This window comes from Limanda limanda, chromosome 14 (assembly GCF_963576545.1).
Source record: "Limanda limanda chromosome 14, fLimLim1.1, whole genome shotgun sequence".
NCBI lineage: Eukaryota > Metazoa > Chordata > Actinopteri > Pleuronectiformes > Pleuronectidae > Limanda > Limanda limanda.
In genome coordinates this window covers 9,115,469-9,128,686 of record NC_083649.1, presented here as the reverse complement: position 1 = coordinate 9,128,686, position 13,218 = coordinate 9,115,469, and the positions used below count along the sequence as shown (strand labels likewise).

The 13,218-nt window shown below is 45.1% G+C and overlaps 2 protein-coding genes across 4 annotated transcripts in view; both read right to left on the bottom strand.

Annotated features, from left to right (window-relative positions):
- Positions 1-13,218, bottom strand: part of LOC133019900 (serine/threonine-protein kinase DCLK1-like) — a 50,112-nt gene that overhangs the window by 7,868 nt on the left and 29,026 nt on the right. Inside the window, exons 6-7 of one of the 3 annotated variants that reach the window (XM_061086491.1) lie at positions 12,826-12,920; positions 5,032-5,101 (exon numbers count right to left, since the gene is read on the bottom strand). In XM_061086491.1, coding sequence (XP_060942474.1) covers positions 5,032-5,101; positions 12,826-12,920 — 165 coding nt within the window. Of the gene's footprint in view, positions 1-5,019; positions 5,102-8,444; positions 9,109-12,824; positions 12,921-13,218 lie in introns of those variants that run through there. The other 2 variants (XM_061086490.1, XM_061086492.1) reach the window with 2 other exon arrangements.
- On the bottom strand, positions 60-2,648 carry LOC133019899 (zinc finger MYM-type protein 1-like). The gene is made up of 3 exons (XM_061086489.1): positions 1,147-2,648; positions 819-927; positions 60-663 (listed from the first exon to the last, which is right to left on the bottom strand). Exons 1-3 carry the CDS (start codon positions 2,643-2,645, stop codon positions 136-138), a joined length of 2,136 nt encoding a protein of 711 aa, XP_060942472.1. The 5' UTR covers positions 2,646-2,648; the 3' UTR covers positions 60-135.

Here is a 13,218-nt window from a genome sequence, read left to right as displayed (position 1 = left end):
ATACAGTACTATTAACAAACACTATTAAGACAAAATAAAAGGAAGAGCCATATACTGCGGGATTTCTTATGAAGTAAAACTTTATTAAAAGGCACAGTGGGTCAGGGGAACATGTGTGTGTCTGTGTGTGACATCTTATTTGAACAGGAATTTTGCCCTTCGGGCCTTCTGATTAGCAAATCTCTCAACGACCCTGTTATTGAAGTCCGGAATGTTTCGGACTAGTTCCTTTTCCATGGAGAGCAGAGCCAGAGCATTCAGGTGTTCCTGTGTCTTGGTGTTCCTCAGGAAGGTTTTGATCCGTTTTAAGGTGGAGAAGCACCTCCCTGACTCTGCTGATGTCATGGGTGTAGTGATCAGGATTCTGAGGAGACTGACCGTCTCAGTGAAGGTGTCCTGGAGGTTGTTCTCCATGAAGAACAGGAACAGGGTCAGTGCCCCCCTGCAGGCTCGGAACTCCTTGTTCTTGTATATAAGGGATAGCTCTGTTTTCAGCTTGGCCTTGCTCAACATGGGGTAGGCCTCCACTGTGGCGTCTAGTGCTGAATCTGGGAACCTCCTGTCGTGCTCTGGGAACAGGTCTCCTTGTAAGAGGGTGGCGCTGATGAGGTGAGTGGTGAAAGAGAACCGCTCCTTGGCATCGCTCAAAACGATATCGCATATCTACGAAAAATGAAACGTACAATCATGTCACAATAGTGTGCAACTCTTATATTAGATCCCAAGAATTTAGGGGGAGACAGTGAAACATAAAGGGTCATTTTACAGATTAACAATTACTTAAATATGGTTGATAACAGAATTATGTTACAGCTTACCACTGTAGCCAACTGCTGGCGTTCTCCTTGTCCGAGTGTCCTCCTCTTCTTCATGGGCTGCTCCTGCACAGACCCACTGGCCTGCCCATGCACAGAAGGAAAGGAGTCCCTGATACAAAACAAACACAATCCACAATTATTGTTTCAGAAGCTAACCGTCAGGAAACGTACATATTGGTCTGTCATTGTGTACGGTGTTTACAATATTCAATTAAGTATTTACTTGTTGTTCTAGTGTGTACAACCATGTACGTTCATGTTTTTACATACTGCTTATTTTTTCAATCTTTAATATTTTCTAAGCCAATAATAATAATGAATTGTTTACCTGATCTTTTGCATGTTGTCGGTGAAGCTCTGGAGGATTCCTGAGATGACGTCCGAGTAACGTGTTGTGAGGTTCATCTTCTGCCACTGTTTGAACAGCGTGTCCACGTGGGGCATGATCCTGTGAAACAACGCCAGGAAAAAGCAGAAATCTTCGTCTTGAAGCATCCGCACGAAGCCCCCGGCCTCCCTGACAGTCTGAGGATCCAAGTGACTGGAGTCTCTGATGGTCTGGAAGCACAGCAGGAGGTCGTCCTGGTGCTCGTACACAAGCTGTAGAGCATGCCTGTGGAAGTCCCACCTGGTTGTTAAAGATCTGGGAAGTCTGCGTGCCACCACTTCCTCCAGCGCTGCAGTTCTCTTGCAGGACCTGGAGAAGAACTCAGAGAACCCACCGAGGTCTGAGAAGAACGCTCTGACCCGGGGGATACGTGACGTCGCCTGCTGGGCGATGACGTCCAGATAGTTGGCATAGCAGTGGACGTAGTGTGCATTACCATAGACCTCCAGGACTTCAACATAGCTCCATCTAACAGCTCCATCGTAGGCCTGGGCGATCAGCCGGCACTCCTGGCCCTCGGGCAACAGCGTCCTCAGCTTCTCCAGCAGCGAGGAGAAGATCGAGTCAGGGTTGGCAAGCGAGATGAAGTCGAAGAACCGCTCCTGGACGGTGTTGTGAAGGTCGATGTACCGCAGCACCAGCACCACCTGGCCCTGGGGGGACACGTCGGTGGTCTCGTCCACCTGGATGGCCAGGTACTCTGCCTTGTGCACCTCGTCCAGGATGCAGTCCTTCAGCACGGACAGCATGGAGTCCAGCAGCTCCTGTTGCACCGTCCTCAAGGAGCCTTTGAACACGGTGGCCTTCATCAGATGTTCCTCCAGCACGGAGTCCCAGGAGGACACGGGACCTTCCAGCCCCGGGCCGGAGGAGTCCTGGTCCCAGTGGAGGACCGAGTCCAGCTCGAACACCCAGCAGAGGACACAGTCCACCATCTTGGACAGAATGATCCGGTTCTTCAGCACCTCCTCGTTGTGTCTCCTCACCCGGGCCCGGTGGCCTTCATCCAGCTGCTCGGCCACGCCCCCTGTCCCCAGCATGGCCAGCTCCATGGTGTTCACCAGGTGCGCCCGCGAACACTCGTGGTTCCGGATCTTCTCGGAGAGGTTCTTCATGTTCTGGATTCCAGTGACCGTCCAGGCCGTGTCCGCTCCGGCGGTTTTTAGAAGTAAACACGGGAAGCAGAAGAACGCGTTCAAGTGGCCGCATCCCGCCAGCCAAGCCTTCCGGCGGTACCACTTCCGGGAGAACCCCCGGCTGCTCTTCTTTCTACCTGTCCCCCCGGCGGGAAGGCGGACTGTGAGGTCCGGGTGGTCGGGTCCGCTCTCCTTGATCTGCAGCTGCTCGTCCAGGGGTCTCCTCTCGAACGGGTCCCGGAGAAGAGCTTGGATCGAGTGTGGAAGCTGACCTGCTGTTTTTTGCCGTGCTCCGGCGGCCATCGTTATCACCGCTACCTGACTTCCTCTCCGACTTCCGGCTCCAGCGACCCTCAGTGACCGGGCTCGGGTCCAATCAGAATCGCCCTCTGGCTTTTTTTTACCGACGATGTTGATTGGCTGAATCGACTTTGCTACCCGCGTACTAGATGTCTCGTTCGACGGAGCCGGACGTCACCACATGGCGGCCATCTTGCTACGGGGCAGCTCGCTCACCCATACCATTGTGTTGGTAGTGGTAAATAACCATAACTTGCTCAATTTTCAACCGATTTTGAAACGGTCTGGTTTGTTATAAACGTCAGAGATGTAGATATGACACTGCATACTTATGAATAATTATGTTATTTTCTAAAAAAATTTAATAATTTATGCTCTTTATATATGTCTATGCGTACCTTCCCTAGTATTAGTCCCTTATTGGCTACTGGTCTCTGATTGATTTATGTGCGACCAGCCCAGCCAACCACAGACTGGACCCTGATCACTCGTTTCCCCCTTGAACATATTTATTTATATTTTATACAACACACGTTATTGTGAATTTTAAACACATAAATAAGTTATAATATTTTTTTCAATTGGAATCACACTCTCCTCAAGGGATAGAGAATGATTTCTCTGTTGGATATTGTCTCTTAGTAAATGGTAAAAAATGTTTTATTTATATAGCGCTTTTCTATTCTTGATGAGCACTCAAAGCACTTTACAGTACAGTTTTACATTCACCCATTCACACACACATTCATACAGTGCGTCTATTAGCAGCACTTTTGTTGTTCTATGAGGTCAAATTCAGGGTTCAGCATCTTGCCCAAGGAGACTTCGGCATGCAGATGGGAAAGACTGGGGATCGAACTACCGATCTTCGTGTTGGAGGATGACCGCTTTACCTCTCAGCCACAGCCGCCCTTCGTGTAGTGTGTATCATGTTGTTTGTAAATGTGACCCGCACCTTTATCTGTCGAGTCGGACATTTCACACCCATCAGTGTGTTGTCACGTTTTATAATAGAAGAGACAAAGAGAGACATCTCAAGTCTGAACATTCATCAACTTCTTTTGTTTTTAAGTCCCGGTCACCACCTATTCCAGAAAATCTCTGCACCTTAGCACTGCACGTGCCCACAACTCTCTTACTGTATATATTGTTGTTTTATATTTAAATTGTTGTTTAATGTCTGACTGTTGTTTTATGTACACATGCACCAACCACACCAAGGCAATTTCCTGTATGTGCAAATATACTTGGCAAATAAAAAGAATTCTGATTCTGATTCTGAATCTGAATCTGAATCTGAATCTGAATCTGAATCCCTCTAATTGACCATAACAGTGTGATTAATAAAACATATTTACAAGTAAGTAGGAGGACTTGTGAAATGGATGAAAAACAAATACAGACAGCACAGAATCTGATGATAAAATACTTCTTAGAATAAAGCCATATCTTATTAAAATAGAGGTTTTTAAAATAGAGTTTAATCATTGAGCCCATGACAATTAAAAAATATATTAACTTTAAAGTTAACGAGGGCCCTGGTTACATCCCACTGATGGCATTTAGTCACACTGAGGCTTAGCGGAGGGTAATCACAGTGGCAAATTGAAAAATAAACGCGGATCAAAATGAGAATATATGCAATGAATGTTTGGTTGAACATTAATTTGTGAATTAATGCGTGTCACTTGGGAAGGTTCCCCAGCTCCTCCGTAAATGATTAAAATCAAAAATAAATGTCACATGATATTAAGATTTCTCCAACTCAGAGAGATTCAAACTGTTTGTGGTTATTTCTTTAGTTCAGTGGATTGAGAGGAAGCTTTCTACTACTCACAGTTCGCCAAACAACAAAATATAACAAATCCTCTGGTTAATACATACAAAGACTCGCACTAATGTTGATATTATCCACTTTTTAAATGGAAAGAGCTGCAATCTGTCCCACAACTGCATTTGTTATATTGTTATATGCTGTTATTCACGATTCTTGTAATTGTTTTACTGTTCTGTTCTTGTGTTGCTTTTTATTTATCAACTCTTTGTTGTGTCGTATTTATTAGCTGATTGTAAATGTCTCTCGTTTTCAGATCTCTATTGAAAAAGTAAGGAGAAACTCAATGAGTCTGCCTGATTAAATAAATATTGAATTAAAAATCATATATATATAACAGCACTGTTATTGAGTTTTATGAAGTCAGGGGGGGTGAAGAAAGGTGGAGGGGAGAGGCGGCGAGAACAGAAAGTACAAACCAGAGGAAGAAAACATACAGAAGAGATGGAGATGCATCAGAGGTCATGAACATGATTCAGACACGCATGATTTCCATCACCTTTGCCCACTAACGCACAGATGAGACGTGTCGGGTTTTCTCACCTTCAGTGACGAGTCCATCCCCATCTTCCACGGAGCTGGAGACTTGGGCGGAAGACAGAGAGCTGGAAGAACCCTGGGACCCCTGCATAGACAAGAGCGGCAAAACGAATGTGATCATTTTAATCTATAGTGTTGCCGGAAATAGTTTGTAAGCCACCTGACATTCAATAAAACACAATGAAACTGTCCCTCCTGCGACAATCCTGAAAATAGACGACTCGTTTCATCCCCAGTACATCCTCCGGTCTGTCTGTTATTGTGCTGCATGAACACAGTGTCCATGAAAACAGCCAGAACCGATTTGCTTAAGCTACTTGAGCTGAATATAAATCTGTTTCTTATTCTGCAAACCACCTGCATGAATGTGTGCTCACAAACGTGCTTCCCAGTAAGCTCCTGTCCATTCACAAAACATAAATGTCTGTCTAATCACCCCTTTCTTTTCACTCCTCTCCACTAAACCATAACATAAACACAACAAATACAGGTTTTGGTGATGCTAGTTAAGGCGGATGAATATCACCTTTCATGCGGTTGCTAAGTAGGGGGTCATTAGGGGGAGGAGGAGGAAGGAGAGGGGCTGAGATGCGGCGTCTGCGTCTATCCAAAGACAGAAACTCATTACGGTCTCCACCTCGTAACCCTCTGTCTGGTTGTCATGGAAGCAACAAGGATGGGGAGCGAGGACGGAGTCAGGACTGTAAATGAGAATCCGCCCCTCTCTCATTTCTATTTCTCAGCTTGCCTGTTGACAGTTTTGAAATTCGTCCACTCTATTTGTTCGGGGTCTGGCTGGGCTTCGTTTGTATGATTTATGTTTTCGATATCCATCTCCGCTCAGATTCTTCTCTCCTGCCTCGTTGCAGTGTGTCCTGAACATACAGCAGCAGTAATGCACCTTGGGGGTTTGGGGGTTTCCAGCACTTAAACAAATCCCACTGGTGAAACTGGCACATGTAGTCGGACCCTCACACTTTTTTCTACAATAAAAGCAGAGGCCCTGGACAGATGTGAATTATAAAGAAGTGCAGTTTGTTCAATACCGTGTGTGTCTGCATGAGCAACTTGCCTGAAGCTTTGAGGTGTAGCCGGACTTGTGTTTTGACGTTTAGACATGGTAAAGTCACCTGTTGTGATGCCTGATCCTGAGAAATTATAATTTGAATTGAAGTAACAGACAAATGACAGCCGCCCAAAAGTGGAGCCAAAACACCTGGATGTCCCCCTGGTGGCTCGCTGATTTGGCAATGAACTTTTATAGAATATTCAAGGTTCACAAAAGAAACCGTCCTAAAATGGTGTAGAATTAAATCGCACATCATATTCCTGATTTTTACAAAGCGGGTCTTCAACAACCGTGCAGATCAGAAGGAACAGATCTTATCCATCGTATAGAGGAAAAAAGAGACCTATTGAAATGTAACCTGTGTTTATTTCCGGAATTAAAACAATTTGACCCTTCTGATCTTATTTCTTTGAACCCAGGCCTCATGTGAAGCTCTTGTTTCTGTGGCGTCCAGTGAGAAACGGGCGAGAGAGCTGGTTTGTCGGAGGGGAAAAGGCCACCCATCGTATCGACTTAGATCTAAAAACTATTTTCAGAGCTGATCTGCCCTGTATCTGGGGCCAAGCAACTGTCGGCTCCTTTACTCATCTGTACTGCTGCGGCCCCAGAGCCACCCAGGTGAGTGTGGCTGTGAGTCAGGCAGAATTTGCTTTATGTAATGTTGTTTTTGGTCTGGCGCTCATCCCGGATACAGAGAGGAAAAAAAAACCTTAACACCCATAAAAGCCAATGACCCCCCTGTTCATACTCCTGCTCTTTTATTTCCTCGTCCCCACTCGCCTCGTATATTCACCTTCTCCTTGTGCCCTTATCGCACATCCAGCCCCGTCGTCTCTACCTTCCCATTTTCAATCCTATCTCCCTCTTCCTGCCACCGAGAGCAACAAAATGTTGTTGCTATGGAAACTGCTCACAGAGAGGAGAGAGAGGCAGCATCATGAGACTTTCCAGTGTGGAGACAGAAAGCCTATATAAGGCCATTTCCTGTCTGCGGGCTGGGAGGTATAGGGTTGTGCCTTTCGATGAACATTGCGTCTCTTTGCTGTGTGGAAGACTGTGAGACAGATGGAGTGATAGACAGAGAGAGGAACAGGGAGAGAGAGAGAGAGAACAGAGAGAGAGAGAGAGAGAGAGAAAGAGAGAGAGATTGAGGAAGGGAAACAAAGAAACAGGAGGAATGATGCAGCCTATGGAGTCTGGTGGGGTTTGTATTGATCATTAGATTTGTCTCGTTATTGTTAGACCGACCTGCTTTCTCGCTGTTGCACAATTCGACCGACGTACACTATTCCTGGCTCCGCACCCCGACCCTCTTTGCTCTGGGCTGTGACTCACACCACTAAAAAACACACTGACGAACCTTTTGCATCATGACGGGGGGGGCAGCAGCTCTTCAAACCCGTCGGGCAACACTCAGCGGGCTGAATACTGATCAGTGCATAAACAGGAATTCATCAGGAGCTCCATGATTGACCTTAAACACGTGGAATCAGCCCAGGAGGGAGAAGTGAGGCAGCAGAGACGAAGATTTATTTTGTGGTTGAAAAGGAAGTCCGCCAATGGTGGAATTCGGCATTTAAGATGCACCGCGGATTTACATAACCAACTTAAGAGTAATGCTGGACTTGTCCTCGGTGCCCCCGGTTTGAATCAGATTACGCCACACGTCCTAAAGCCTTCTTTTCGCTCTGTCCCCTAAGCTGGAGGAGGAGGGGTAGAGCCAAACCTTTCCTCCAGCAGCACTTCTTCACTTTCACTCTCATGCAATATCCAGCCAGAGCAGCATTTATTAGTGTTTGTTTCAGTGGGAACACAAGATTTGATTGAATTTAAGTAGTGTTGTGTTTTAAATTCCTCACAAGGAACACAAGGAGGAGGTAAAATGTCACAGCCGTCAGTTTGGCGTCTAGACGGACGGGAAACATAATCTATTTGAGCTGATCTGCAGGGATCAACCCTGTTTGGGTTTTTCCGTCTCTCTGCTCTGCCAGTTGGACACAGGCAAGCTTTCCAATCACGTTCCTTATGGTCTGCAATCCTGGTGAAATCACAGAAACGTGATTAAATAGTCAAGGGAAAATTAAATACTTGGTCGGAGACTTGGGCTGCAGTGGAACAGGGGAGATGAACACACCCCCGGGACTGGGATTGTGTTGTATTCTCTTGCTCTACTGAACACAGAACTGGGTTTAACAAAGCGTAACCACTGATAAATGTAGATAAATACAATTATTTTCATTAGAACCTTTCACTATCCAGTGGAAATTATCATGGATGAGGTATTTTTGCATGTGATGAACCACTGTTAATAAATGAGGAGCATGAGAATAAATGAAGGAATAAAGGAATAAACACAAAATGAAAATGAAATGACAATGAATTTAATCGACATCAACAAATGGAAATTAATACATTAGACAAGGAAAATACAAACAGAAACAAATGAGCCATGAAGAGCTGGCAGCCTCACATCAGAAAATCACAACACACAGACGATGCACCGGATTATTGAAGAGAATTTGCCACAGATACCTTTCATATTTACATATCTTTCATCGCAGTGCAAATTTTCATGTTACAGGTTCTCAGATGGGATAAAAAAAAATATGTAAATAGGAAACCACGTTGGAATGGTTTGGTTAAGCCAGTGCACCAGTTTCCTTCACGTGCTGCCGCCAGTCTCTCTGGCAGCGACAGGAACAGAAATGAACAAACCATCTAATGACAACAACACAACAAATAACAAATACAATCCTTATTGTAACAACACAGTCACATGGATGAGATGAGACAATAATTCACAAGTTCATAATACACACATGCTGGCTCAGTCTGCCCTCGTTCTCTCTCTCTCTCTCTCTCTCTCTCCTCTCAGACACACACACACAAACACACACACACACTCACATAATTTAATCATGAATCACCCAACACAAAATATGGACGATAAGAAAAAGAGATGGAGCATGCAACTGAATGGATTATGCACATGAATGACTCAATGGTGAGAGGAGGATATAGGTGACATATACTGTAGCTAACAATTAGCTCTCTCTGTCTCTCACACACTCGCACAAGCCGACACCTGACTGAATCAGTTGTGTGTTGGAGTCACACACCATCTGTTTGTCTTGCCTTCAGTCTGTCGGTCACCGCTCTGATTTATTCTCCTGTCTGGGTTTTTTTTCTCTCATCTCTAACCGAGAGGAAAGAGCTTTGGCCTCGCCGGCTCGGTCACTTTGTCTGCTACGAGCTTTAAAACCAGAAACAGGAAACTGTTTTCTTCTCTGTGTGGGTGCGTGTGTCTTTAGGGTTGATGATAAATATTACAGCGACGTGAGTACGGAAAGCTGGAGTGCTCTCAGTGAAGCAAGTGGCTGTGAGAAGTACAAGGGAGAAGGAAGAGGGGGGAGGATGGATGACTTCATGAATGTAAAACATCATGATCCTGTTGCTAATTCATAAAAATGGGTCACACTAGCAAACACCAGCTGCAGGAAGCTGTGCACAAATGGAAATAGCATGTATAGTGTTTTTTCTGAAGCCTACATGAACCTAGAAGAGTGCATCTCTCTATGCCTGCAGTTACGTATGTGTGAAATGAAAAGATAAAAGCAGACGCTATAGTTCTGTATGTTCTGCACAGGGGAATAGGTTGTGATGGTCTGAACCGAGCGATCAACCTACTTCAGGCAGCAAAGTGCCTGTTAGTGTTTAAATGCAGGGTCCAGAGAGGTGAACGTTCTAAATGCAACGCTCGTAGTGGGTCACTGAGGCTTCATGCATGGTGAATAGTTCGTGGAAGCTTTCAGCGCTTTACTGGCAAAGAGATTTGAGCTATTTTTAAACCAGAGATGCTCAAATTCAGGAAAAGGGTAATTTCTGAGTCATGGTTTGTTATGTTGAGTTATGCATTTTAGCCACACGGGCGAGAAACATAATCACTTGCCATTGTAAGCGTAACAATAACAGGATTTGACTTTGAGTACTCTAAGATTATTCCTGCATGTTTACATATAAGGGGAACATAGACGGAGAGAAAATGTGAAATTATAGTGTCGGGAACTTGGCGCCTACTTCTCAAAAGAAGCTTAGAATTAATCTACAAGGGGAGCTGGTGGAATATGATTTCTCCCTGTGAAGTTAATACTCTTTCACGTGGGGGGAGAGAGAAATGGGGATGGGTGGGGTGGAAATTAGAAAGTGTCGGGACGACGAGGAAAGGGGGAGGATCGCTAACGAGACGATTAGGGGGAAAGTACGAAGCCACTGTAATATGGCAGGAGCTGCAGAGTGGAGGGGAGAGATAATGGGCTGTGAGGCTTCCTCTCCATGTTTCCGGGCAGGAGCCGTGCAGGCTTAGCATGGAGTGGCTGTGAGTGCAAAGCCTGGAATAATCTCTGTGTGAGAAACACACACGCTCGGCTCGTCGTGTAAAACCACAATTTAAATGTCGTTACACTGAGGTCAGAACCGCACCACACGGCCCATTTGTGGAGGTTAAGGTTCGATGGAGAAAAGTGGGTGGAAGCAGAACGACAACCAGCGTGGCTGATTGTGGAGAGGGAGGAGAAACATATGTGATTTCTCAGTGCATCATGGGGTAGCCAGACTCTCACTCTGAAACTGTGACTGGGAGGAAATAACAGAGCAACTGAAACTGATTACTTATAATGATCTTAATTATAATACAGTAATTATATTAAATAATAACTGTCCCACTTTTATTTACTTATCGAGTCGACAGGAGGAAAGAGCGAGTTTATAGACGAGTGCACCTCCAATCCTCTTTCCCATTCAATCTGTGCTGACCCACTTCCTTTGTGCAGACGACTGTGGAAGCTCCGCTGCACCTTGACCTCCTCTCAGTCCCCGCAGCCCCAATTTGATCTGTTTCCTGTTGTCTGGGCATGACCTTCATATCACATCAATACAACCCCATTACTGATGGAGTCACAAGCCTGAGGGCCACACTCTCCACCGTCAAATAGAGCAAGGGACTGAAGCAAGAGAGGAATTCTGTATACCGCGCTGATTTTAGTGTAATGGATCGGCCGATATGAGCCTTTTAACAGACAGATCAGACGGTATCGGCGTTTATGTTTGTCGACATGCGCTGATAAGAAAACTTTTGTTGTACAGACTAAACGACCTTTTGTTGTACAGACTAAACAAAGCAGAAATTATGTATATTTATGTCAAATACGTCAAATAAATATGTTTATTTTCTTAATTCAGGATCTATATATTTGGTTGTGTCTGTGGCTGTAGTAAAGTCACTCATACACACAGCCACACGTACTCACTTCTGTGCAAAGGTAATTTACAATCACTGTGTCCCTCATTAAACTGTATTGACTTCATCCACTTCTATACCCTCAAAAAGTGTTGTGCCTGCACCAGTAAATATCTAAATAATTACATCCTCATACTCTTCTCATACTGAGTTTTCATCCGGTCCAAATGCTTAGGAAATACACAAGCCGCGTACAGCTGGAGCCCATATGAACAAATCCCAGGTCCACACACACACACACACACACTGGTCTGATGTGTGTGTGACGTGAACTGAACGTGTGTGAGTTTGTTTACGATGGAGCGAGATCTAGATCAGCAACGGGCTTAGGAGGCTCCTGCAAATTAAACAGCGGCTGTTGGGATTGAGGCTGATATTAAAAGCTCACCATCACTGTCAAGGACTGGATTAACACATACTTGATCTTGAACGAACGCACAAACACACACACACACGTCACCCTGAACATTCACTTAACCTCTCTAAAGTGAGATTCAAGGTTATCCGGTTCACTTGCATGCTCCTGCTCTGCACAGCAGTATTTTACAGTGACAACAAGATATACAGTGCACAAAGCCAGTTTGCATCTCAGGTCCTTTCCTCACAGGTTCGCTACAGAAAATAGAGTTTTGACGTTTCAACACATGTTTTTGAAACCCAGGCCAATTTTCAAATATATACTAGTATAAAACTGTCTTTCTAAAACTCTCACAGAATAGGACATGTACAAAATGACACAACTTGATAAAAAAAGTCGTCCCCGATCAAAAGATCAGTAATGTTTGGGTCTTTCCTTTATGCCAAGCACTGCCTGGTAGCTAACAGCTTTGAACCCTTTTTTTTTTTTTTTTAGCAGAATAAAAAGGTTGAAGGTTGAAGCACAAAGCCAATTGTCGGCCTCATCTCTAGATCAGATTAGATCAGACAAACTGCCGTCTGACAGATGGGGTCACATGGAAACGTCAGTGATAGCATAATTCGCTGTTGAGCTACCAAAGGCCGAGAGAGTTCTGCACGAAGAGCTTTATTTGTGGGAATGTGACAGGGAATCAGCACGAAAGGGTGGGGGGAGGATTTGCCCTTTAAGTCAAATTAACATAAAATTTGTAACATAACTGGGTCTTAACATGAGCCTGCCAGTCTTGGACCCCCATGGCAGCACTGCATGAGGTCAAAGGTCAACACCTCGCCCCTTTCTGGGACATTATAGACGGTGGGATGTTGTGGTTCCTTCGTATTCTAACAACTCTAAGATGTAGTCGGCCTATGCTCAGTCACAGCTTTGTCCTTTTCCTGAGAACATAGAGGGAATGTGTTATAGATTCAGTGTCACTAAATGTAAAGGATGAGTGTGTGTGTGTGTGTGTGTGTGTGTGTGTGTGTGTGTGTGTGTGTGTGTGTGTGTGTGTGTGTGTTTGTGTGCGTGTGTGTTTGTGTGTATTACCCGGCGTTGGCTGAGGCTGCCCGGGCTGGTCGGAGAGGGGCTGGGAGACTTTCCCGAGTGAGGAGTGGAGATCTGACTGGCCGGCGTCCCGTTCACTGGAGGGAGAAGGGCGAGAGAGGAAATGGAGCAGGGTGAGACCGGGACAGAAGTATTGAAATAGATGATCCTTTCAGGGTGAATCCACATTTTCTGGAACATCTATATTTCCGAGTGTCTGGCAGCGGCCCACACTTTCCGCCCCTCAGCATCCATCCATTCACACGAGTGAGGCAGAGGTGGATGAGGAGGATGAGGACGAGAGTCGGGGGTGTGAAGGAAAAGAGCACTGAAGTACACACTGCTCTTTTTTGTCTTTTTATTTCAGCCAAAATACAAAAAATCCTGTTGGTAGAA